Source organism: Pyricularia pennisetigena, chromosome 6 (genome assembly GCF_004337985.1).
Source record: "Pyricularia pennisetigena strain Br36 chromosome 6, whole genome shotgun sequence".
In the NCBI taxonomy this organism is placed as follows: Eukaryota; Fungi; Ascomycota; class Sordariomycetes; order Magnaporthales; family Pyriculariaceae; genus Pyricularia; species Pyricularia pennisetigena.
This window is the reverse complement of record NC_043744.1, coordinates 5,801,090-5,825,323: the sequence shown is the minus strand read 5'-3', so window position 1 is coordinate 5,825,323 and position 24,234 is coordinate 5,801,090. Positions and strand designations below refer to the sequence as shown.

The 24,234-nt window shown below is 55.2% G+C and overlaps 7 protein-coding genes across 7 annotated transcripts; 3 read left to right on the top strand and 4 right to left on the bottom strand.

Moving 5' to 3' along the window:
• Positions 1 to 893: 893 nt before the first annotated feature.
• Positions 894 to 4,319, top strand: PpBr36_05455 (uncharacterized protein; the record flags this gene model as incomplete). Its single annotated transcript, XM_029892611.1, has 1 exon — positions 894 to 4,319. One exon carries the CDS (start codon positions 894 to 896, stop codon positions 4,317 to 4,319), a length of 3,426 nt encoding a protein of 1,141 aa, XP_029749519.1.
• Positions 4,320 to 5,944: 1,625 nt separating this feature from the next.
• PpBr36_05454 (uncharacterized protein) lies at positions 5,945 to 8,832 on the bottom strand (the record flags this gene model as incomplete). The annotated part of the gene is made up of 2 exons (XM_029892610.1): positions 5,945 to 7,522; positions 7,639 to 8,832. 2 exons carry the CDS (start codon positions 8,830 to 8,832, stop codon positions 5,945 to 5,947), a joined length of 2,772 nt encoding a protein of 923 aa, XP_029749518.1.
• A 4,000-nt stretch (positions 8,833 to 12,832) lies between these two features.
• PpBr36_05453 (uncharacterized protein) lies at positions 12,833 to 14,212 on the bottom strand (the record flags this gene model as incomplete). Its single annotated transcript, XM_029892609.1, has 1 exon — positions 12,833 to 14,212. The coding sequence occupies one exon, from the start codon at positions 14,210 to 14,212 to the stop codon at positions 12,833 to 12,835; it is 1,380 nt and encodes a 459-aa protein (XP_029749513.1).
• A 703-nt stretch (positions 14,213 to 14,915) lies between these two features.
• Positions 14,916 to 18,434, top strand: PpBr36_05452 (uncharacterized protein; the record flags this gene model as incomplete). Its single annotated transcript, XM_029892608.1, has 6 exons — positions 14,916 to 15,255; positions 15,336 to 16,132; positions 17,132 to 17,169; positions 17,243 to 17,369; positions 17,477 to 17,794; positions 18,009 to 18,434. 6 exons carry the CDS (start codon positions 14,916 to 14,918, stop codon positions 18,432 to 18,434), a joined length of 2,046 nt encoding a protein of 681 aa, XP_029749512.1.
• An 822-nt stretch (positions 18,435 to 19,256) lies between these two features.
• On the bottom strand, positions 19,257 to 20,340 carry PpBr36_05451 (uncharacterized protein; the record flags this gene model as incomplete). Its single annotated transcript, XM_029892607.1, has 3 exons — positions 19,257 to 19,714; positions 19,948 to 20,165; positions 20,282 to 20,340. 3 exons carry the CDS (start codon positions 20,338 to 20,340, stop codon positions 19,257 to 19,259), a joined length of 735 nt encoding a protein of 244 aa, XP_029749515.1.
• Positions 20,341 to 20,695: 355 nt separating this feature from the next.
• On the top strand, positions 20,696 to 22,654 carry PpBr36_05450 (uncharacterized protein; the record flags this gene model as incomplete). Its single annotated transcript, XM_029892606.1, has 3 exons — positions 20,696 to 20,722; positions 20,801 to 20,849; positions 20,910 to 22,654. 3 exons carry the CDS (start codon positions 20,696 to 20,698, stop codon positions 22,652 to 22,654), a joined length of 1,821 nt encoding a protein of 606 aa, XP_029749514.1.
• A 277-nt stretch (positions 22,655 to 22,931) lies between these two features.
• Positions 22,932 to 24,109, bottom strand: PpBr36_05449 (uncharacterized protein; the record flags this gene model as incomplete). The annotated part of the gene is made up of 5 exons (XM_029892605.1): positions 22,932 to 23,093; positions 23,195 to 23,295; positions 23,499 to 23,532; positions 23,644 to 23,682; positions 23,765 to 24,109. The coding sequence occupies 5 exons, from the start codon at positions 24,107 to 24,109 to the stop codon at positions 22,932 to 22,934; spliced, it is 681 nt and encodes a 226-aa protein (XP_029750327.1).
• Positions 24,110 to 24,234: the final 125 nt, after the last annotated feature.

Below are 24,234 nucleotides of genomic sequence, written 5' to 3'. Positions count from 1 at the left end.
AAAAAAAAAAAAAAGACCCTTTGTGCAGCCGTTGATACAGCCAGTCTCCTAGGAAACTGTGCCGCGACAAAATGTCCGGGCGTCCAGTGTCCTGTTGCCCACCTTCTCCAGCTGCTCGTAACGAGAGATAGCTGGACGAGAGGGAGGGTCACACCGTCAGTTGACCCCCGAGCTAGTGTGGGGCCCATCGGCTCCAGCTCTGCCGCATTTGTGAGAGCTGCTTCGGTAGTCGGTCGGTCTCCTCTCTGCCTGGACGCCAAGTAAACGATGTTGGATTCTGATGGATTCGTTGCGACCGACGCGGGTCAATTTTTTTCTCGCATTTGCTTCTCCGGCACCCTCCGTCAATGCAACGCATTCCACACTGCTCCAGTAAACCTCCCCAACCACCATTCGGATCGGTCTGAAAATCCAATGTTCAACAAACGAACAGGGTGTCGGCCTCCAGAATACTTTTCCCTCGTCCCGACCAAACTAAACTCTGCCAAGCTCCCTCTCCGCGCCAGATTTGCCTTTTTCGCCGCTGAAACTTGGCCTCGATCTGGGACGCCGTGTGCCTGAGCAATCCAAAAGTGTCGTCACGACAACTTGTTGCTATCTCGGTTAGCCACTGTTTTGGTGTGCAACCAACGACTCGACAGATGGTCTATTCGGTGCTGTCGTCGCCAATACGACGGAGAGACAAGTGTGGGTGGAAAGCCGCCATCGCTCTGCCGCATTTTAGTCACCATTGCGAGCAGCACAGGTAGCTCGGGTAGCTAGCAGAGCATCGCTTGCCTGATTTTTTTTTTTTTTTTTTTTTTGTTACTTTTTTTTTTCGCCTTACCGCAAAAGTGTCCTACCTGCAATTACGTCAGGCGGTCTCCCCGCAAACAACCTCGTCACAACCCATCATGAACGACAGATCGAGAGCGACGTCGACTCCAAATCCTCACGCGATCGCGCCCCAGTCGTCCGTCCCCCACGCTGCGCCCTCGCCGCCGCCGGCGCCTCCCGTCGGCGAGGAGAACTGGCTCGATTATATCGACCAGCAGAAGCGCCGTGCCCACGACATCGAGTCGCGCATCCAGGTCCTTGAACTCTACAAAAAGGCAGTCACTCTCGAGAACGGCAGCCTCACCTTGTGGCTGGCCTACTGCGAATACTTTTGGTATCTATACCAGAGCTGTCAGCGACCCGGTCAGAATGGCTTTGCCACGTGGAAACCCGAGGAGCTACCCACAGCTCGCGACATCTTTTCCTTGGATTCGGCCCTCCGGTTGTGGCAGGAGGGCCACGAGGCGACGCAGTACCGACTGAGCGACAGCCACGAACTATGGAATCGATGGATCGGCAAGGAGATGGAGCTGCTGGGCTTCTCCAGGACCGCGGAGGGCGTCAAGCGCATCACGCACCTGTTCCGCAACCGTCTCCTCATCCCGCACAGGAACTGGAGTGAGACATCCCAATCCTTTTCCATGTTCCTCAACGAATATAACCAATCCGCGTGGGAGAGCACCATGAAGGAGATTACCACGCGGTCGCAGACTGCGAGGGAGTTGTACGAGAAGCGCGATCCTTACGAGCTCAAGCTGGCAAAGGCGGTCGAGTCGGGCGACGAGGATGCGCAAAAGACAGCCATGCGAGATTATCTCCAGTTCGAGATCGCCAGCACGGTACGGGAAAAGAAGAACCCCAAAATCTCCATACAGATCGCCATGGCCCTCTTTTCACGCGCCTTGACCGGTGTCCTTGCCAGAGACGAAGAGACATGGACCGACTACGCCGTCTTTGTATCGACGCTGTACAACCGCTTCAACAGCCCCGAGTCCCGCGATCCAGACATGCTACAAATACTGCCCAGTAGCCCCACGGTGCTGCAGGGCGCCGTGTCGCACTGCCCATGGTCGGGCCCGCTGTGGGCGCGCTACATACTCAGCTGCGAGGAGGCCGGTCTGTCATTTTCGGCCATGGAACGGATCAAGCACGCCGCCACCGACAGCTCGCAGCTCGACCGCGATGGAATGGTGGGTGTCGTAGACATGTATGCCGCATGGTGCGGCTACCTAAAACGGTCGGCCCTCGACCCCGCCGCCACCGAGGAGATGACGGATCTTGCCGACTCGGGCCTCTTGGCTGCTCTGGAAGCTGTTCAGGTGTGGGGTGAGCGGAGGTTCGGTAGTTCCTACGTCGGAGACCCAAACTTCCGACTCGAGCGTATCCTGATCAACTACCTGACCGAGAAACACGGCGCCATCGACGAGGCTCGCTTTCAGTGGCTGAGGCTGGCTGAAAAGCCGCTGTATGCCGTGAGTTACAACTTTTGGCTGCAGTTCTACGTGTGGGAGCTGTCGGTGTTCCAGGCAGAAAAGGGCAAGAACCGCAGTCCCACGCCCGGGCAGGCCATGCCCCCAAAGCTCAAAGTGCCGTCAAAGGCCACCGAGGTGCTGCTGCAGGCGCTTAAGAGGAAAGATTTGGACTGGCCAGAGAGGATATTGGATGTCTATCTGCAACACTGCAACGACTACGAGACGCCCGAGAAGCTTCGCTCGGCTTACGACCTGGTCCACAGGGTCAGGAAGCAGGTGGAACAGCGCCGGCAGGGCGAGGCGGCCGCGGTGGCCGCCTACACGGCGGCGGCGGCGACGGAGCAACAGGCGGGTGACTCACCTTCGGCAGCGGCCAAGCGCAAGCGAAGTGACGCGACACCTGACCGCCACCAAGGTGCGAACAAACGACCCCGGAACGGCGAGTCGGTGGCGGCGGGCGAGGATGCAGCCGGCTCGTCGCAGCCGGCTGCGTCGGCGCTCAAGCGGGACCGCGAACACACGACTGTCATGGTGACGAATCTGCCGGCTGACACGACGCAGACCAGGGTGCGACAGTACTTCCGTGAGTACGGACATGTGAACAGCATGGTCCTGAAGAAAGTCGACAACGACCGATCCGCGGCCGCGCTCGTCGAGTTCCGGTCCACCGACGACGCGAGGTCGGCGCTGCTGCGAGACGGCAAGTACTACGGCGAGAGGGTCATCGAGGTGAAACCGGGCGACTCCCTGACGCTGTTTGTGACCAACTACCCGCCCACGGCCGACCAAGACTTCATCCGCAACCTGTTCAGGGACTGCGGTGAGATCTTTGACATCCGCTGGCCGAGCCTCAAGTTCAACACGCACCGGAGATTCTGCTACGTCAGCTTCCGGGAGGCCGAGGCGGCAAGGAAGGCAACCGAGCTGGACGGCAAGGAGCTGCAGGGCAAGTTCAAGCTCAGCGTCAAATACTCGGACCCAGCAAGGAAGAAGGCCCGAGAGGGAGCCACATCCGAGGGCAGAGAGGTCAAGGTGGCAAATCTACCGTTGGATGCGGATGAGACCTCCATCAAGGAGGTATTTGGCAAGATTGGAACCGTCCAGACGGTGCGCGTTCTCAAGAACATGGCAGGCAGGAGCAAAGGGACAGGATTCGTCGTGTACGAAACCAAGGAACAGGCCGACCAGGCAGTCGCGGAGCTGAACGGTGTCAAGCTTAAAAACAACATCGTCACGGTGGAGCCGACCAAGGTCACCAACTTCAAGCCGCAGGCCCGCACGGCCGCATCACCATCGCCCAAGCCGGACGGGGAGGGTGACATAGCCATGACTGGAAGCACCGAGCGCCAGGATGCCGGCCATAGCAAGGAAAGCAGGGAGGCACGCGACCTCCGGACCTTTGCGCTGCTCGACATACCCGACACTGTCAACGACGCCCGCGTGCGCGCGCTAGTCGAGAAGCACGCAGGCGAGGGCGCGACCATCTCCAAGCTGGTTCTCCGCCCGGACCATGGAGGCGCAATCGTGGAGCTGGCGGACCACGCATCGGCCGGCAAGGCGCAGCTGGCCTTGGACGGGGCCGAAATCGACAGCTGCAAGATAAGAACCGGCACGGTCGCCGAGTTGCTCAAAGAAAAGGACGCCGTCAGGAGCGATCGCATAGACGGACCGGTGGACAAGGCGGCAGCGGGTGACGGGAAGAAAGAGCCCAAGAAGGCGTCGGCGATGATGATGCCGCCACCGAGGGTCTCGCGGCCTGTGCTGGGCGGTCAGAAGCCCAAGAGGGGCGGAGTCGCGGGGCTTGGCTTCTTCCCCAAGGCTGCGGTCAAGACGGCGGCTACAACCGAGGGGACGAACGGCACCGTCTCGTCGGTGGCCGACGCAAAGGCGGCTGCCGCACAGAAGAGCAACGCGCAGTTCAGGGAAATGTTCTTGGCTAGCAATGGATCTGCCGAGGGACGGAAGGACAAACAGCAAGACAGCAAGACGGAAAAGGCGAGTGAGACGACTGCGGCAACTAATGGTGATTGAGATGGAGGATGAACGAGCTTTTCTTGCCGCGAAGGGGAATGGGATATGTTATCCAATGCATTGTATCAAAATCAGCAGACAAGGAATTCTGTGGACGTTGATGGTCTTTTTTCGTTGTAACGGTTTTCTATTTTGTTTTATTGCTTATGAGGGGAGCGATCTTAATCGTTACCATGCCATGATCCTCCAGGCCGAGTTTTTACTTATACCCCGTTTTCCACTCCGCCTCGGCTACGTTCCTATTTGTTTTTTTTTTCTCCTGCTATGGTGTCCCTCGTGGAAGGTTGATATCTGGCTCGAGGGGAAGGGCTTGTTGGGCCTAGAATTAGTTGACGGGCAGATCTGTATTTGTAAAGCGAACGGACGCGGGGCGACATGAACCACGGCCTCGGTTGTGTTTGTGTCGTCCTTGATGAATGACATTGTCTCGAACGGGACTGCGTTTCTCGTCCTGAGCTTGTGTTGTGCCATGGGCTGACGATGTGTTATTTACTCGAGCGGAACAAGGACGAGAGCTTTATAACTAGCACCGCATACCATTTCACCGTCACCTCAGCCCACCCCTGCCAGCAAATAACAGAAGCCTCCCATGGTGCGCACAACTCCTCCCATGCCCCCGACGTCAGGGACGACGATCCGAACTCCTATGGAGCAAAGACGAGTATGGAGCAAAGACGAGCAAAAAGTAACCGACGCTCCTTTTCTCCCCCCCCCCCAGACGAAGCCGCAGGAGTCATTTTCCGCGACAAATGTTGCCCGGCCGTCGCAGTTTGTGATATTTTCGGGACGCCCGCAACGCCTTGTCATACGCACCAAGCGCATCCGAGGTCGGCACGAAACCATCGGCAAAGTGGGGTGGGGGGGAGGAATACCCGAAACAAACAAACGCTGCCCCGAACCTCGCCATCGGATCATTGCCATGATCCCGCTTGGCTCCCCCACATGTTGGGTTTACAAGTCAAAGCGTTCCGAGACATGTTCGGGCCAGACGTGGAAGGAGAACTGAAAAGAAGAAGAAAAAGAGTGGAGAGGGGAAAGAGAGGGAGGTTTATTCCACATAAGCATATTCCGCCCTGATCAGGTCATCAAAGGCTTGGCGAGCTGATAATCAACGGACAGCTTTGGACCGGATGAAATGTATTTTCTTCTTCTTCTGCCTGGATCTAGGATAGTGGAGGGAAGCTGTTCACATGCGCCTACGACCTGGACGTTGTATACTTTTTTTTTTTCTGATTTAGCATTTATAAATTCCGTCGGCTCCTCTGGTCAACTTTGATCGTGATCTCGTTTTATTTCTACCATAGTTTGTGTTCCTGGCTGTCATCAGGTAGAGTGCAAAGTAAAATCATCGCACTCTATATCGACTTCCAACAAACTCCCCCATGTCCTCAGCTCGAAATGTTCAGCCTCGCTTCTAGAAGCTTTGGCATTACTTGATATGGGCAGACGCACAAAACAACAAACATTATTTTCTACCTTGCAACCCGGGTATCATACCTGGGCTTCCCAATCTAACTTTTTAACAACACAGACAACGCCAGCCAGACTTGGAAACATGAAAGAATCCCGCAGAATAACATGACCCTTCACCTCCCAAAATGCCCCTTTTTCGCCCCCAAGTTTTCCTACTCCACGACCCGCCCTACAAACTTCTCCCGCCCAAATCGCTCATAGTATTTTCCCAATCGACCCAGCCCCATTCCCTCCAGTAGGCTGCTGAAAGCCTCGTCTTCCTTAACCTTCTCCTTCTCATTGGTCCCTTGTTCACTCGCAACCACCGAGCCAGCCATGTCCCGCAGCACAGGCCACAGCGCAAAGTCAGCAAGGGAGGGCGCCTCGCCGCCCGCCACATATTCGGCGCCCGACGACATGTAGTCGTCAAACACTGCCAGGTCGTCCTGGAGCGATTTCAGACCCTTGTCCCCACCGCCCGTGGCTCGCCACTTGCCCAACAAGCCCATTGCCCGCTCGAAGCGTGTCAGCCTCGTTGCCAGCGAGCCCGTCTTGCCGGCCGAGAGGCTGCCGTATGTGCTTTCTAGGTAGAGCATGACTGCCAGGTCGCCCCGCACGTCTGACTTGTCCACGTCGTTGTCGACGAACCTGAGCTCCTCGGCCGAGGTGGCTTCTCCAACATCCTTCTCATGGTTGTGGTCCCCACCATCAGCAAACCCAACACCATACGCGCCCAGCATCAGCTTGACCCGCAGGTTGCGAGTCTCGTCTCCAGCCCCCCACAGCCTCGGCACGGCCTTGAAGTGCAGTACGTCGAACCCTTCGCCGTAGACTGCATCCCAGTCGAAGTGTGGCGTATTGTTCTCGACGCCAAAGGCGCGAATCATGCGCTCAGCCTCCTCCGAAGCCCCGTTCTTGACGGGCTTCGCATCGGCTCGCGTCTTGCCCGTCGCGCCCTGGCCCCAGACCAAGAGCCCCTCCTTGTCCAGAAACGTCCCGATGCGTCTAAATGTGAGGCTGATCCTGGCGCCGCCAAACGCCAGCTCAGGAGCCGACCGGTCCCGGTCAGCACGCTTGTCCTGCTTAACGGCGTGGGTCCAGCGTGCGTTGGTGCGCAGCCCCATCTTGACGAGCGAGTTGTGTGGCAGCCTGGCCTTGACTATTTCTCGCTTCTTGTCGCCGCCCTCCCCTTCCTTGTCGCCCTTGTCCGTCTTGCTGCTGTCGCCGCGCTTGGTCCGGAACACCATTTTCCGCTCGGCGCCCAGACTGACGTTGGCAATGTAGCTGTCCCTCACGACGTCGAGAGTCTTGTCGCTGTGCTCCGAGATGTAGTCCTGCCCGCTGCGATACAGCTGGATGAGGACGTGGTTGAGCTCGTGTCCGACGTGGCGCTCCACGTGTTCTTTGATCTGTAGCACCGTCGGCGAGAAAGGAACCAACGGTGGTGCCTCGTCTGCCGGATGCCGGTACAGGGGCACGCTGGAATCCGTCGCTGACACGGCTCCCTGTACGCACACGAGCCGGGGAACCTCGCCGCCCTGGTGCGACATACGAAGCCAGCTGACCTCGGCACGGAGTTTATCGAATATGCCGTCCTCGAGCGCGGTGGGGAGGAGGTCTGGGATTATGGTGGTGTCGCCCTCACAGAGAGGTCCCACAGGGTCGTCGTCCGGCACTGCCCTTGAGGTGCTCGGGGCGGCTTCAACTCGTTTTATTGACTCGTCCGCTTTTTGCCGTGGGGTTTCCGACTTCTGTATTGCAGGAATGTTGGTCAAAAACTCGAGGCCATCACTAGACAGGTGGGTAGGCTGCCTACAAAGGCACTGACTGTCCCGGAAAATAGTGTTCACGCTACCTTAAATCTCACCTCTGCAGACTTGCAAGGGCCTTGCTCGCGACCGGTTACCGGCGACTCGCTCGGCGCATGACCGTCCGTTGTCGGCTCGTCCATGGCAGTTGCATCTTGCTTGCCCACGCCCGCTCCGACGTCGCCACTCACCAGGGCCTGAAGCGCAGGCTTAGTCGTTTCCGGCCGAGGACCGGCGGGCTCGGCAACTGCTGACCGTGAAGACGGGTCACTACTTAGCTTCAGCTTGGACATGGCTTGTGGGAGGGTGTTTGTGCTGGTGGTGATGCTGGGGTCGGTCTGCAACGAGGACGGCTGTGGTGATGATGATGATGATGCTTCACTCATGTCCGCTTTCCCGTCGCTGCTGCTACCTACGAGCTTGCTCCCGGGACAACCGGGGCGCCCCGCATCCCCCGTCGCCCTCGCACCCGTCCGCACGGGTCCCGGCGGCGGTCGTGGTCGCTGCTGTGGCCGCTGCTGCTCGGGCCCGGAAGTCCCGAATCGGACCAGCATGTCGTGCGCCGTCGTCGTCTCGCAGCCCGTCAGCTGCATCAGGTTCCGAACCGCGTTGGCGTGCCGCGCCGCGCTCCGGTATCCGCAGCAATCGTCAACCAGCGTCATGGCGAAACCGTGCGAGGCCGCATCCAGCGCCGTGGCGTGTATGCTGATGTTGGTGAGCGCCCCGCAGACGTACAACTCCGTGGCCAGGCGGGTGCGCAACAGAGGGAGCAACTGGCCCGACGCAAAGGCCGAGTACTGCGTCTTGACGAGGTTCGAGTCCCTCTTGGAGTCGACGGCCGCCTCGGCGACCAGCTCCGCCCCTGACGTGCCGGGGCGGACGCAGACGGGCTTGCTGGCACCGGTGCCGCCGCTCAGGAAGGCCTCGTCGTCCTGCTCGCTCTTGTCGACGCTCAGCCTGCGCAGACGGCTGGTACTGCTCCGCATCGACGGCACGAGCAGCGCATCGCTCGTCAAGATGTTGTCGTTCTCGACGGGTCGGGGTGCGTCATACTCGGAGCGGACCCAGATCACGTCGCCGTCGCCAGAGGCGCGGAAGGCGGCAGCGACATCGAGGATGCGGCCGATGTACCCCTCGGGCTCGGTGACGGGAAGCGCACCCGTAGGGGAGGCAAAGTCGTTCTGGAGGTCGATGACCAAGAGAGCTTTGCGTGTCCGCAGGGAAGGGATGAGACTCGGATCAAATTGGAACATGTTGGGTGGGTTCTTGAGGGGGGTTAGAGATTGAGGGTACTGCGGGATCAGATCAATGAGGTGACCCCGCGCCCACTCTCTTGACGCCCAGATTGATTGCTTCTGCTATGTTGGCGATATAAAATATAGCAGCAGAGTTGGTTAGGGTAAGATAGGTGTAAGTGATTTGCATACAAGACTCGATTTGGAGAAAGACACAAAAAAAAAAAAAAAAAAAACTCTGGGGGTGGCTGCTGTCGGTACGATGATGTGCCGAAATATAAGAAGCCAAGAGCTGACCAGGTGAGTTTAGGTTTTCGAAAGCAATAACAGGGAAATAACTTCCAAAGAAGCCTCGTGCGATTGATTGATTGATCGATTGATTGATTGAACAAGATAGATAGATAGATAGCAAGCCAAGATGCTATATTGACGATTGTGTAATTGTGTTCAGAGACAGCACAGCCGTTTGGAGTAACACTACATGGCCGTCAAGGTGGGGGGCATGGTTTTGCTTCCTTGAAGAACCATATATAGAAAGCCAAGGTCGAGTAGGTTGCTTTCTTTGGTGGGTATGGTATGGTATGATGAACAAAGTCGGTGCTCTCCGCCTTTTTGCCTTGTCCGTGTGACGTTGTCCAACCGGCACAACTGTCACCATATGATCGACAAACCAAGCTCACGACTGTTTGTTAGAGTCGAAACTCAAGTCCAAGTGGAGAGAAGTGCGGAAGAGTGGGCTGACTTGGGGGCTGGAAGAAGGGAAGCAGCAGCCAAAAAAAGGTTATGGGGAGTGTCTTGCAGTTTATTGTTTTTTGTGGGCTGCCGAGCATGTGTCGTTGCAGTTTCTGGCAAGCGAGAAGTGCGCAAAATGGGCTCGTGGCAGTAAACCTTCCAATCAATCAATATTATTAATGCTGACCAGTCGCCGACGACGTGTAGGGTCTGAGAGAGATGCAGTTGGTCTTTTTCTTTTTCCTCTTCTTTTTTTTTATTATTGTTCGGGTTACTTCGTAGTGTCCGAACGGTAAAAACAAGGGCAAACGGCACGCCGGTCCCGTATTGGATAACAGGAATAATAATAGTAATAATAATAATAATGATAAAACAAAGGTGGCGCCTAAGATATTCCCCAACTACACGAAAGGGAGCAGACAAACACAGCAGCTTCAATACCTAGGTTTGGGCTGCTTAGATTCCATTGTGTCTGACCGATTCGGGTTGACAGCTACCCGAAAATATCATCCCACGATATGTATACAAATACATGAGGCTATTTGGTTGTTTACTTAACATTACCATCATCATCATTATCATCATCGTCGTCTCTAGGTTTCATCCCGTCTCATCTTTGTCTCTTTCTTAATTCGGCGTTATGAGGTTTCTTTTTTTTCCCCTCCTTTACCGCCCCTAAATCTTAACTGGACCAGGTCAAGCCAGAGAGACAGACCCGCTTCTGTCTCCCACTGTAAAAAAAAAATAAAAGGCAGGGGATTTTCCTTGACCGCCGATGGTACAAAAGGAAATGCAATCACAAAATATAAAATAACATGACAAGAACAAAATTAAGGTTGACCTAGAATGGCCAGGGCTGGATTCAGCCCGACTGACACGCTCAGTGGAAACAGGATAGCCAGCCAGGGTTGCTAGGGTCCTTCCTGTACATTGTTAGGTAGTAGGTAGATGGCAGCGCTGGTTACTGTGCACCCGGGACATCCTTTCCGTCAGATTTGGCCTTTTGCTTTGCTCCATCTGGGTCAAACCCCACCGCCCCTCCAGACAAATACCACAGTAAATGATCCGACTGTTCTCCAAAAAAAAAAAAAAAAAAAAAAACGATTTTTTTTTATCTTGTCCCATTCGGCCTGACATTCAAGCTCCAATAGTGTGCTGAGACCGGGGGACGAATCTGACCGGTGCAAAACTTGGCGTCGGGATCGCGCCACGCTACCAAAGTCTGTACCTTGCTTTTTGCTTGCTTATCCGCCCTGGGTGTTGGTTACGATACATACGGAGTGCATAATCAACTGCCTATAGGTAGCTTTCCCAAGGGCTTTACCTGAGCTATACGAAATACGGACGACGGAGAGACGGCCGATGCAGGGTTTTCCCATCAGTTGCGTGGGCTGAAATACGCCGTCTCGACCGAGATTTTTCAGCCCCCTGTAATAAAGTGCAACAAGTCCGTACTTGGTATTACCGGCCGTTGGTCAAAACAAAATACCGACAGGACGAGAATAATACAATACATGAACAACAAGAATTTAAAAAAAAATGGCACATGTCCCAAAACTGATAATCCCCATACCCCCTCATCCTTGTTCCTCCTTCTTTTGGCGACCGGTGCTCCTGATCGGGATTGGAGTTTCGTCTGTTCTTTCACTTTGCCTTTCTTTTTTCTTCTTGTTCCTCTGCAAACAAACTCTCACCGCCTCACGTCCAAACCCCTCTTGCTTATTCAAGCCCCATGTCGTCATTTGATAGACACAGTCTACCTGCCTACGGAGGTACTCCCTATCTACTGTCTAGACTGAGGTCGTTAAGTGATCTTTTTTTTCTTTCTCTTTTTTTTTCTACTATTACTATACCTAGCAGTAGTACTACTTAAACTAGGGTGTAGTTCATAGCGGGGCGAGGCATACGAATACGGGATTTATACTACCGAGCAACTTTCCAACACCACCTCGTGTTTTATATACTTTGTAAATGTGTAAGGAACTTTCCGTTCTTTCTATCCACACTTTTTTTGTGGATTCAAAAGCCCTGCATGTATAACGCCTCCTTAAGTACAGTAGTAAGCCACCGAGCAATATACTTTGAGTTTCTCCCCATGTTTGTCTGATACCGCAAGGTTTTCCACAAGGAAAAAAAAACAGATGCTCGCAAGGTCGGTGTCTATACCAGGGGTCTGTCACACAATAAAATACATGGACAAAATGGTGTCGATTCCAGCCTAATCTGGACCCGGAGACGGTCTGATGTCTCTTCTCCACCCAAATGCTTGCACTTTCGGACGTCTTGGGACCAACCGGCAGCATAACTCCTCCGGAGCCTGCGGAACAACGAATAAGCCGTTCTGTCATCCGATTTTCACGAATTTTTTGTGTTTTTGAACCTGCAAAGAAACGCAAAGAAACGAAAAAAAAAAAAAAAAAAAAAAAAAACAAAGCGTCACCTGCTCAGCAAACATGAAAAGCAAGCTTAGGAAGTAGGTGAGGTGCAAAGTCAAGGGGCGTGGGAGGCAACAGAAAGCAAACAAAAACATAACCATCTAGACGTCACATCATAACAGCGAAAAAAAAAAAAAAAAAAAAAAAAAAAAAAAAAAAAAAAAAAAAACAAGAGGCCTCTTCATATTTCGGCCCTCCCGTCTGATGACTCGTGGACCATGAACAAAGACCTAACCTTGCTGATCATTGGTTCGGTATGGACTATGGAAAGGCTCGTCGGCTGGCCGCAAAACCTTAAAGACTAAAAGACGTGGTTTGACTCGTTTTGGGAAATACGTTTTCGCGGAAAGCGCCCAAAGGCCCCAAACTTCCTCCCCATTGACTTTGGCGGGGATTGCAAGACTGGACCTACGTGAATAAGTTCTGGCGAGGTTTTTCCCCTTGGATACATTGAGATGCATCTATTCGAGCTCCGTTTCTCAAAGTCCAGCACGGCGGTTCCTCTGTCGTCAGGCTGTTGACCCAGCTGTCTGGTAGGACGCTCGGCGAGATCAACTCATCGTCTTGACGGCTCATTTGCAGTTGTACTGTAGTTATGATCAAAACAACATGAAAAATGTGGGCGAGACGAGACCTGCCCTGCTTTGGTGAATGGAGCAAAACTCACTCCGATTCGCATGTACCCAAGTGCCCAATTTGCCGATGTGCACCAAATATCCGATGTATCCTCAGTGCCCGGTGCGCCCGGTGTGCCCAGTAGGTTTCATGCAGGCACGAGGTCTTTGGGTCCATACCATCCATACCTCGATCCCAATCCAGAAAGAAACTAAGCCCGACGGTACATAAATCATTCACCCTTGCAACAACACCAACAAACCCTGCAACGTCTCGAGGATGCTCCCAAACGATGGTCTGTCGGCAACTTGGGACACCGAACACTGCCGATGCAACCCCTTGAGCCGTTCTAGAACCTCCCCGGCCGACTCGGAGTCGGAGTCACGCATCAGCCCGCCCACGTCATCGACTAGGTGGGCAAAAGCTAACACCTCGAGCCCCTCGAGCAACGGGAACCTCCCGTCATCCCCGTAGATTGTTGCGGCCCCCATATCCCCCAGCAGGGCCCGCGCCTCGTCGTCAACCATGATGTTGTGCGCGTACAGGTCACCATGGTAGATTCCGTTGGAATGCAGGTGCCTCGTGGCGGCCGCCACGCCCGCTAGGATCTTTACGGCAGTCTCGGCCGAAAGCGGCGGGTCCGAGGCGTCGTAGCAATCCCTGGTGCAGCTATCCAAAGACGGAGGCTTGCCCAGCGTCCGGTACGTCGGGGGGATGAGCTGCATGACCAGCCCGCCCTGAAACCCGCCGGCCCTAGTGCTCCGGCCCTCGTCTGGATGTCCATGGATGCGGCCCAGGACGTCGACGAGGTTGGCGTGCGCCCCGGCAGACATGCACGCCCGCATCTCGTCGACTGGCGTGCCGTCGCTGGTCAGCGAGCCACGGAACAACTTCACGGCCACGTCTTCCTCGGAGCCATCCCGGCGCCAGGTCGCCTTGGAGATGATGCCCGAGGCTCCCTCGCCCAGGACCTCGTGCGTCGTGAGGTCGGACCAGCGAATCCGTGGAAGGCTGTCCGAGTTGCGACGGGCGCGGCTGGTCGTCCGTGCCGATTCTGTGCAGGGATTCCCGGCAAAGGAGAGAAATGCGAGGTTGGGGAGGTGGAAAAGCCAGTCAGGAAGCTGGTCGATTCGGTTGGCCGACAGGCGCAAAAGGGTCAGCTTCTGGCATCCCGCCATCTCGTCCGGCAGCGCGGTAAGGAAATTCCCCGCGAGCATGCACTTTTCCAACTGACCACAGGAGCCAATGGACTTCGGCAAGGCCGTAATCTTGTTGTTCGTTAGGATGAGCCACCTCAGCTTTGGCGGTAGTGAGTTTTCAGGGATTGAGGTCATGCTGTTGTCGCGGAAGGCGACCATCGAGAGAGACGGACATGATGCAAGGGCCGAGGGAAAGTTTGTGAAGTTGCAGTTCGACAAGAACAAGATTTTGAGGTTGGGTAGCTGGGCGCCAATGTCAGAAGGAAGAGAGGAGATGCCTGTGCCTGACAGGTCCAGATGCACTAGGTCTTGCCCAAGAGAGAGAATCTCTGGTGGAAAATCATCCAGCCGACAAGTCAATTTGAGCTTGGGGAGCCCTTTACATGCGCCAGAGCGCAGCTCTTGGAGTGTGTGCATTGCGGCTACGGTAGAGTATAGACTCTTGATAAAGTCAATGTGGTGATGGTAACTAGCCTTCACTCGAATTTCAGCAGTCCGCCCTGGAACCAGTCACGTTGATTCGCGAAGCCTTAAACTGTCCAAGTGGAGCCAAAGGCTGCAGGTAATCAAGATAAAACGAAGCCATTGCGCTAGGGAAGAGTTTGTGAGCTAGATCAACGCCAGCTCTACGTGACAGGCAGGGATATGAGAAGGGATGATGTATGTTTAATGTTTACTTGGTGCTTTGCCTGTTGATATTTGGCCAGAGCTTTGTAGTCTTGAGTGACGGATCGAACGAATGTGGGGAAGTGCCCATGTACTTTGTACTTTGTACAATTTGATGACGCACGGACCTCCTAAGCATCGCCGCGCCCAAAGGCAAAGTTACTGTAGCGTAACAAGCAGATTGCAGATCGAGAAAATCACGACGTGCGTCGCTGGGCCTGCGTCCAAATGAGACTCAGCATCACTCGATTTGAACCGACTGCCTAGAAAGACAGCTTGCAGAAATCAAAGTAACCGGCGGTGTAGCTTATCCCTCAGAACTATTCAAACCAGCACGCCCAAGGATAGACAATCCCGACGACGACCCATGACGCGTTCTTTGGCGCATCACTAGCTCGCCGTCGCCTCAATCTTGATGCGCCCGACAATCTGAAACCCCGACGATCGCGCAACAATGGCGACCATGGCCATCGCCGGGCAGCAGACGCAAAAGCGACGTCCGTCATACGACGACGAGGACATGCCCATGGCGAAGAGAGCGCGCACCGATTCCTCCCCGCATCCAGTCGACCAGTCGATCCCAGACTTTCGCAATTTTCTCCAGGCTCAGGAAAATGAGCCCACGCGGAGCAGCGAAACCAAGACCACTACCGTTGGGGACGGTCGCCTCCCCACCATGGAGGAGCATGCCCGCAGCGGCCTGCGTCGCAGCATTGCGCTGGTGCTGAAGGAGGTCGGCTTCGATAGCACGTCTGAGCCGGCCCTCGAGAGGCTGACGGAGATGACAGAAGAATGTGAGATGAGACTTGCTGATTGCCGCGCTTGTTCTTGCGCGGAACAAAGATGGCCTGGACCGATGCTAACTCTGCAACAGACCTCACAGAATTGACGCAAGAAGTCAGGCTGTTCGCCCTCGCCTCTCGGCGGACACAGCCCATACCAACAGACTACGAGATAAGTCTAAAGCGCTTCAACCTCGGCACCTCACTGCTCAGGCCACACCTACGACATCCGATTGCGAGGAAGAAGAAAAAGCGACATCTGCTGGAGCCGACATTCACGACGCCGGCCGCGGCTGCCACTGACGGACCGTTAGATGGCCTGCCCTTGCTCGGTGAGGAGCTGAGCGGCAAGGCAGAGAAGGAATCCAAGAGCTACATCCCAGCATCCTTTCCAGACTTTCCCAGCATCCATACATATAAATCCACACCACAGGACGTCGACGAGGTTACGGTCAGAGGCACAGGGTTGAGGTTGCCCAACGGCGAGCTCGTCAAGGACATGCTGGTGCCCGAAGAGCCGTATGCGGGCGAGGCGCCGCCGAGGGCAGATCCTAGGCGGATGCGAGAGGCCTCGGCTCGAGAGTCCAAGTTGGCCGAGGAGGCGCTGCGCGGAGTGGTGCGGGCGAGCAAGATCAACACGCTCAAGGAAGCGAGGTTGGCGGCGCAGCGGAGCCGGATGAGCCGCAATCGCTACGACTTTTGGGAGGAGAGCATGCGCGACCTGGTCGAGGATGCGTGCGGCGGCAGAAAAACGAGCGGTGACGATGTCGGTGGAGGTAATGACGGTGAAGGTTACGCATCTGCTCTCTCTGTTGCTGCTCCTGTTCGAGGAAGCACCGCTGCCAGGAGCGAGATTGCAGATCACAGCATGATTGTCAATGCACACAAGGTTGGACATCGACAGGAGGTTTCTAGAAGTGCAAAAAGGACTGCCAAAGATACCGTAACCAAGTAAAATCGCGGCATCTCTCATCGGGGTCAACACCCTTCTTTGGTCCTGGGCTACAAGAGCTTGAGGGGCTTTTCAGCACGCTTTGTCTTACTTCATACCCACTCGGTTCTTGCAACCAAGAAACTCGAATGGCTTGGTTTGCAAAGTTCTGCATCAAGGTCACGGGCAACATGGCATTTGGCAAGGAGTTTTTGGCGCACGCTGTATTATTGGGCTTTGCATAATTTGTATGGGTACCTACGTGGTGAAGGAACCTGCACGCAAAGGGTGCAAGCAGGATTCCGCGGTTGAGCATTAAACAATGATATCCACTTCACTTCACTTCACTTCACTTCACCTGCAATTGCATCTCACAAGAGAATTTACGAACGTGCTTTGTTGCAATTTGTGAAAGTAGGCATAGATGTAAGATCTACGCAAAGTGCTGCGTAGCTTGATGCTTACCTGGTCGTTGCTCGAATTCTCGACTTCCGTTCCCTCAAACTCCCAGGTACCGCGACGCCTTCGCGCGGTGGGTGGGTCTTTGTCAGGCAAGCTTGGGCCACGCATGCCCGCTTCTGATTGGCCAGTTCCCTTCATCATTCACTTTTCCCTCTTGCCCCACCTAACGCACAACTCGCCTTCGAAAATACAGAGTGGAAAGGCGAATTCTGGAGACGAGAAGAGACTGAAATTTCTCCCCGAATCCAACATCCAATTCCCTCGGTCTCGTCTCGTCTGCCTCACACAGCAAACTTGCAAATATGGCTGAGCAGCTCATTCTCAAGGGCACCCTCGAGGGCCACGTATGTCAATCCCCAATTCCCAAGTCTTGCGAGGACAAAGACGGAGGCCAGCGGACGTTTGCGACTGCCCCTCCGCTGCTCGCATCGACGCCCACGCGCCGGCGAGTATCACGAGAAATTTTACTGACGATTGCCTCTTTTCTGCTCGCAGAATGGCTGGGTCACCAGCTTGGCTACCTCCATGGAGAAGTAGGAAACCGATCCCAGCGTCCTTGGCGTTCGAGTCGACCTGACGAAAATACTCACATTTCTCCTTTCGCAGCCCCAACATGCTCCTCTCCAGCAGCCGAGACAAGACCCTGATCATCTGGAACCTTACCCGTGACGAGACTTCCTACGGCTATCCTAAGAGGTCGCTGAAGGGTCACTCGCACATCGTTTCGGACTGCGTACGTTGAAAACCTCGAGATGGAAAAACACCATCGTGCTGTGGGAAGCACGGTAAAGGAAAACACAGCAGGGGCGATTTGGCTGATGATGGGGATCTGAAATACAGGTTATCTCGTCGGATGGCGCCTACGCCCTGTCTGCCTCGTGGGACAAGACCCTGCGCCTTTGGGAGCTCGCCACTGGCACCACCACCCGCCGCTTCGTCGGCCACACCAACGACGTTCTGTCCGTCTCCTTCTCTGCCGACAACAGGCAGATTGTTTCCGGCTCGCGTGACCGCTCCATCAAGCTGTGGAACACCCTGGGCGACTGCAAATACACCATCACCGAGAAGGGCCACTCCGAGTGGGTTTCGTGCGTGCGCTTCTCGCCCAACCCCCAGAACCCCGTGATTGTCTCATCCGGCTGGGACAAGCTTGTCAAGGTGCGTTGATTTCCTACCGAGTATTCGTGATTTTAACCTCCACATGATGCTTTGCTATTTAAAGTATTTGCTACTTCAGAGCCCTCGGGCCATGAGACCAATCTTATTCACCAAGCACTGATCCCTTTAATCTACCCTTTGGGGTTTGTTTGACATGTCACCGAAATTTTGTACGGCAACAGCAAGCTGACCTTCAAACACAATCTGTCAACAGGTCTGGGAGCTCTCTAGCTGCAAGCTCCAGACTGACCACATCGGCCACACCGGCTACATCAACACCGTCACCATCTCCCCTGACGGATCCCTCTGCGCCTCGGGTGGCAAGGACGGCACCACCATGCTTTGGGACCTGAACGAGTCCAAGCACCTGTACTCGCTCAACGCCAACGACGAGATCCACGCCCTCGTCTTCTCCCCCAACAGGTACTGGCTGTGCGCTGCCACCGCCTCAAGCATCATCATCTTCGACCTGGAGAAGAAGAGCAAGGTCGATGAGCTCAAGCCCGAGTTCGCCGCCGTTGGCAAGAAGAGCCGGGAGCCCGAGTGTATCTCGCTCGCCTGGAGCGCCGACGGCCAGACCCTGTTCGCCGGTTACACCGACAACATCATCCGCGCCTGGGGTGTCATGTCTAGGGCATAAATGACCTCCGGTTGATGGGTGGCGGTTGTTTCTCTGGCTTTTTATTGTTTTTGAGACGGTAACGGCGAAAGCGGTATGAGACGGTCTTTGGTCCGAGGGGAAAGTGGAATTAGCCCGTTGATGACCGCAAAAGAGGGAAGGGACATGTCAAAGCTTTTTTCTTTTTTTGTTAAATCTCAACGATGCCAAAAGGGAGGAATCTCAAGACGGATCCATGGTGGCGGGCGTCAAGGAATGCTTGTCTCGTTTCGGATTTTCTTTCTTCGGAGCACCAAAATCATGATGGCCCTGCTCGAATCGCAGCATGACAAATTTTTTTACCTTGAAATTTTCCTGGGGCGTCGATGCGGTGATCTATCAGTGAGGCCTTTATGCTAACGTGCCAAGTGACAGATTCTTTGCTTGAGGCAAGTAGAGAACTTTGACCTGGACCATTCGGTCAAACGACAGGATCGCGATTGACAATGGGGCGTTGCAGCTTCAATCTGCAAGCCAGCCCTACTGCGCGAATCCGACATCTAAACTACAACATTGAGCTCTCTGACGCCTAGACCCCCGTGTTTTATTCTCTATGGTTGAAGGCGATTGATTACGCTCATGACATGCCATTGTCTCTAGTTCAAATGAGAAGCAAATGTAGTTAGTTCTCAGGAGTCCTCCCCTTGTATCAGTTATATGCCCCTTCGCACCCCCTTCGTTCGTCATTCTTGACAGATAGCAAGCAATAAAGGACAATCGTTCCCTGTGGCACCAATTGATCGGGCATCCACCCTCCCCCAAATTTTAGAGGACGTCGCCCCCTTGAGACCAAGTCGACCACACTCACTCGGGCAGCTTCTTATCCTCCGCGGGCACGGCATCGCTCAAGGTCTCGGGCAGGCCCTCGCCCAGCGCGACCCCGACCTCCAAGCTCAGGCCCATGCCACCTCCCTTGGTCTCATCCCACTGGACCAGCCTCAAAGGAGCCGACTCGTCCTCGCCCGCATCGGCAAAGTCAAAGATGCGGTAGTCGGCATTCATGTACCAGCAGCCCGTGACGGCCTGGCGCATAAAGGCCGAGTGCGAGACGACGGCGATGACGCGCTCGGGCCGAGAGCGCAGCTCGCGCAGGCAGGACTGGGCGCGGGCGAGCAGGGCCTCGCGCGTGTAGTGGTAAAGCGACGCCTCGGGAGACGTCTTGTCCGGGTACACGGGGTCCAGGGCGCTAAAGTCTATGTGGGGGAAATTTGGGGCCACGAGGGTCGGGTCCGTTCCCGTGTCGCAGGGTTTGTCTGCGTTTTCTATATGGAGGAGTCTTGGTTAATGTGTTCTTTCTTGGTTCTGTTTGCTGATTTTGCTTGAAAAACTCTGGTCCCGTAATAACATGATGGGGTCTCAAATTCACATCGCTGCTTCTGTACTATAGTATAAAGCTCATGACAGTAGTGGGGCAGACTTCGGCAGTTGCTTGCGTTGTTATACAACAAATTCGAAGTCAATGAGAGACTAAAAAAGAGAGAGAAAGAAATTTTACCTTGCCAGCTGGCGTTGGCCACCATGGGAACCTTTGACTTGCCGGATTCTGCGTCGATCAACCAGTCAAAGGCAATAGTGGCCGTCTGCAGGCACCGCCGGAAAGGGCTGACGACGATGAGTTCAGGGTCGAGAGAGCCCGGCAGGCGTTTCTGCAGGTGCGCAGAGAGCGCAGCGGCTTGCTCCTTGCCGAGTGGCGTCAGCTCGGGGTCGGGAATGCTATAGTCTTGTGTTTCTGGAGTTAGCTCCCTATATTGTGTGGGATTTGTTTGTATTTTTTATTTTTTATTTTTTTTTTGATATAGTCCTTTATCCAAGGTGCGGGGGGGGTGCACTTATTGGAAACATTGTGCTCCGCCTGAGCGTGACGTATGAGAATGAGTGTAGGAGCCATTGTCACTGATGGCTGGTTGGTGGGTGAAGGAATTATAGTATGGTAGAGTTATACAAGACTGTATTTAGATCCAATGAGGAAATGAGTTGTTTTAATGTCTTGAGTCTCAAACCTGCAAGTCGTGGTACGGCCTCCTGCAACAAGAGGGTTGAGTGTAACGGCAGAATACAGTGCGCATTGTAAGGCGCAGAGCACGAAATTCAATGGTCCCTTTCCATTCCAATCGGCGCGTCCCGACACGAATGACGATATCAGCTCCAAAACCCAACCCACAGTGAATACCTTGACTTTAAACCGAAATCCGGTAAACACTGACAGAATCTTGCAGTATATCAATCAGGCAAACTATGAGAAGATGACGAGCATTGACGACCTTTTCAAGGTGAGTTTGAAGCATATCACTCGCACTCAACAGCTTCACATTGATCGTGTACTAAAAAATACCGGTACTTGTCCGCAGAGCTCGGGTCTTCCTAGCAAACGCAAGCTGGACCCCGTCCGCGATCCAAGTAAGCAGTTTGTCCTTCTTTGTCATCTGTTTACAAAAACACTGACATGTCAATGGACAGATGAGATCTACAAATCCGCCAAACTGAACCCCTCCTCAAGCCGCCACGCCCAAGTAGACGACGACGACGACGAGAACGACGTAGAAGCAGGCCCTGCGCCGCCGCCCGAAGACGATGAAGATGGAGACTACGGCCCGTCGGCACCACCCGACGACGACATCCCAGACGACGACGAAGACGGCCGTTTCTTTGGTGGTGGCATAACACGGCAGGAAGCAGAAGTGCTGGACTTTGTCGAGTCGGCCGACAGCGCTGCCCCTCCTCCGGACGACAAGTTCGACGCGGCATGGCTGCGGCGCACGGCCCTGGCGCTTGAGAAGAAGATCAACCGCAACGCCGAGCTGCGCGCCCGCCACGCAGACGACCCGGCCAAGTTCATCGACAGCGAGGCGGACCTGGACGCGGCCGTGCGCAACCTCGGCATCCTGGCCGAGCACCCTTCGCTCTACGCCGAGTTCGCGCGCCTCGGCACCGCCGGGTCGCTGACGGGCCTGCTGGCGCACGACAACACGGACATTGCGCTCGCGGCGGTGCAGATCGTCGCGGAGCTGACGGGCGACGACGTCGAGGGCGCGACCGAGGACGACTGGGCGGCGCTGGTCGACGCCCTGCTCGAGGCGGACCTGCTGTCGCTGCTCGTGTCGAACCTGGAGCGGCTCGACGAGGCCGGCGACGAGGCCGACCGCGAGGGCGTCTACCGCATCCTCGAGGTCGTGGAGAACCTGTGCGGCGGCCGGCCCGCGACGGCAGAGACGGTTGGGCGCTGCGACCCCCTGCTCAAGTGGCTCCTGGCCCGGGCCGCCAAGGCCGAGGAGCCCGTATCGCAGAACAAGCAGTACGCGGCCGAGATGCTGGCCATTCTGGCCCAGGCGAGCCCAGCGAACCGCGACAGGCTGGCGCGAGACCTGGACGCGGTCGAGCCGCTGCTGCAGCTGGTGGCGCCGTACCGCGCGCGGGATCCGGAGCGCGGCGGGGACGAGGAGGAGTTCATGGAGAACTGCTTCGAGGCGCTGACGTGCATCGTCGACCGGCCCGAAGGCAAGCAAAAGTTTGTCGATGCCGAGGGCCACGCCCTGTGCCTGGTGCTGATCGGCAGCCCGACGGCCAAGAAGGCTCGCACGCCGGCGCTGCGGTTGCTGGATCATGCGGTGGCGCAGAGCCGCGAGGCCGGGGTGTGCGAGCTGATCGTCGAGTACGGTGGGCTCAAGACGTTGTTTACGCTGTTCATGAAGACCAGCAGCAGCAGCAGCAGCAGTAGCAGTGCCAAGGGCTCGTCCAAGAAGCGCGACCCGAGGGTTGTGGAGCACCTCATCAGCATCTTTGCGTGCATGCTGAGGCTGCTGCCGACGGAGAGCGCGGAGCGGATCCGGACGCTGGCCAAGTTTGTGGAGAAGGACTACGAAAAGACCGAGAGGCTCGTCCTGCTGCGCCGGGAGTACGCGGGCAGGGTGGCGGCCGTGGACGCGGCCGGCATGGACGAGCTGGACGAGGACGAGCGTTTCTCTCGCCGGCTGGACGCGGGGCTGTTTGTGCTCCAGAGCATCGACGTGATGCTCGCTTGGCTGGTGGCCGAGGACGATGGGGCAAAGAAAAAGATCCAGACGCTGCTGGCGGATAGGGACGAGACTTTGGAGCTGCTGAACAGGAGCTTAAAGGAACAGGCCGATGCCGTGGATGTGGAGACGGAGAACGGGAAGGAGATGCATGATATGCTGACGACACTACGGGAATTCCTTCAAGATTAAATCGTCTGGAGGTGGCTGTTCGGGGTTGATTAATGTGTACATCAATGTATTTGACACCAGCACTCGCCCCTGGTTTGTTTTCATAGCGGCATACAATCTGGCGTAAAGGTTAATAGAAAAAAAAAAAGACAAAAGTCAAAAAGCGTTGATGCATACTACAACTACTCAATGGAACAATCTTGCAACGTGCTGCTTGATTCATCTTTCTATAAGCTCAGTGCAAAAACATGACGCCAATCTGGTTCTCCAAACAATAAAAAAAAAAAAGATCAACAGCTTAAGCGGCAGTCGGCGGTACAGGGTGAGGCTCAAAGACGGCCTTGAGCAGGTCCTTGATGACCTTGTCCTGGTGCTTCTTGCCGGCCTCCTTGATCTCCTTGATCTGGGTCTCGGCCTCCTTGTTGGCCTCCTCCTCGGCCTGCTTGTTGCCTTGGGTGTGCTATAGAGGGTGAAGGGTGATGGTGTTTGCGCGGGTTAGTCTTTCTCTCTGCAGGATGGGCTTTTTGATTAGTAGCAAGGGAGAGAGACAGATGGACGAACCTTGGACTCAAACGCCTTGTATTCGCTCTCCTTCTCGGCCTTGTAGGCTTCTATTTCCTTCTTGGCCTCGTCGCGGGCCTCCTTGACTCTCTTTGTGCGGACTGCGAATCGTAAAGAGGGGACGGGTTAACGCCGAGAATGGGCCGCTGGAGGGTTTGCGTGGTGCCTGTGTGATGGGTTCGATGATTTCGGCGGGAGAAGGAGGGGTTTAATTCGGTGTGTACATACATTCCCGTGCTAGATTGATACATGAAATGTTAGCACACGAGCCGCAGGTGCAGCTGTGGTTTGGTTTTGGACTCACCCTTCTGGACAATCTTGGACGCCTCACGCTCGGCCTACAAGTCATCGCAACACCCGGCTCCGTTAGTCGTCATCCCGATGCATAGCCGTTTTTTTTTTCCCCTGTCCCGCATCGGTAGATTCGCTAGGGAAGACGGGATCCGTACCTCGAGCAGGGTCTGGATACCCGCTGAACTTTGAGCAGACTGTCGGGAAGCAAACGGGTTAGCTTTGGCGTCTCTTGTTCGCTACTGTGGAGGCTTCGATGGGCGATTGCATCCGACGAACCATTGTGAATTCTGTTTGTCGCGAAAACGCCTCGGGAAGGAAATCGCAGGTTGCAGAGATGGAATCGACGGGCTGAAATGCCCCTGTGTTGTTACAGTAGGCGGCTGGCGAGATGATAGATGCGTAGGGATGATAAGTTGATTGTTGTCTGGTCTTGTCGTGATTCAATCGACGCTTGGAGCCTCCAAACCAAGCTCCGCTGGTCCAACCAAGTCGACTGCTTGCTGCGCCTGTGCTAATGTGGGGAAACAACCCGACCTTGGAGCTTTCACCCCCCCAAAGCAAGCGCCAAGCCCGAGCCGACGCCGCTGTGCAGGGATGAAAGGAACGCCGGCCGGGTGGCATGGTGGTCTGGGACGGCAGAAAAATTACATCATTCCACCCTCTGCCAGACGCGGTAACCCGGGACGCGATTTTCTGTTCATGCAAGTTGGGATATAATTACAGACATCTATCTCAAAGAGGCGGAT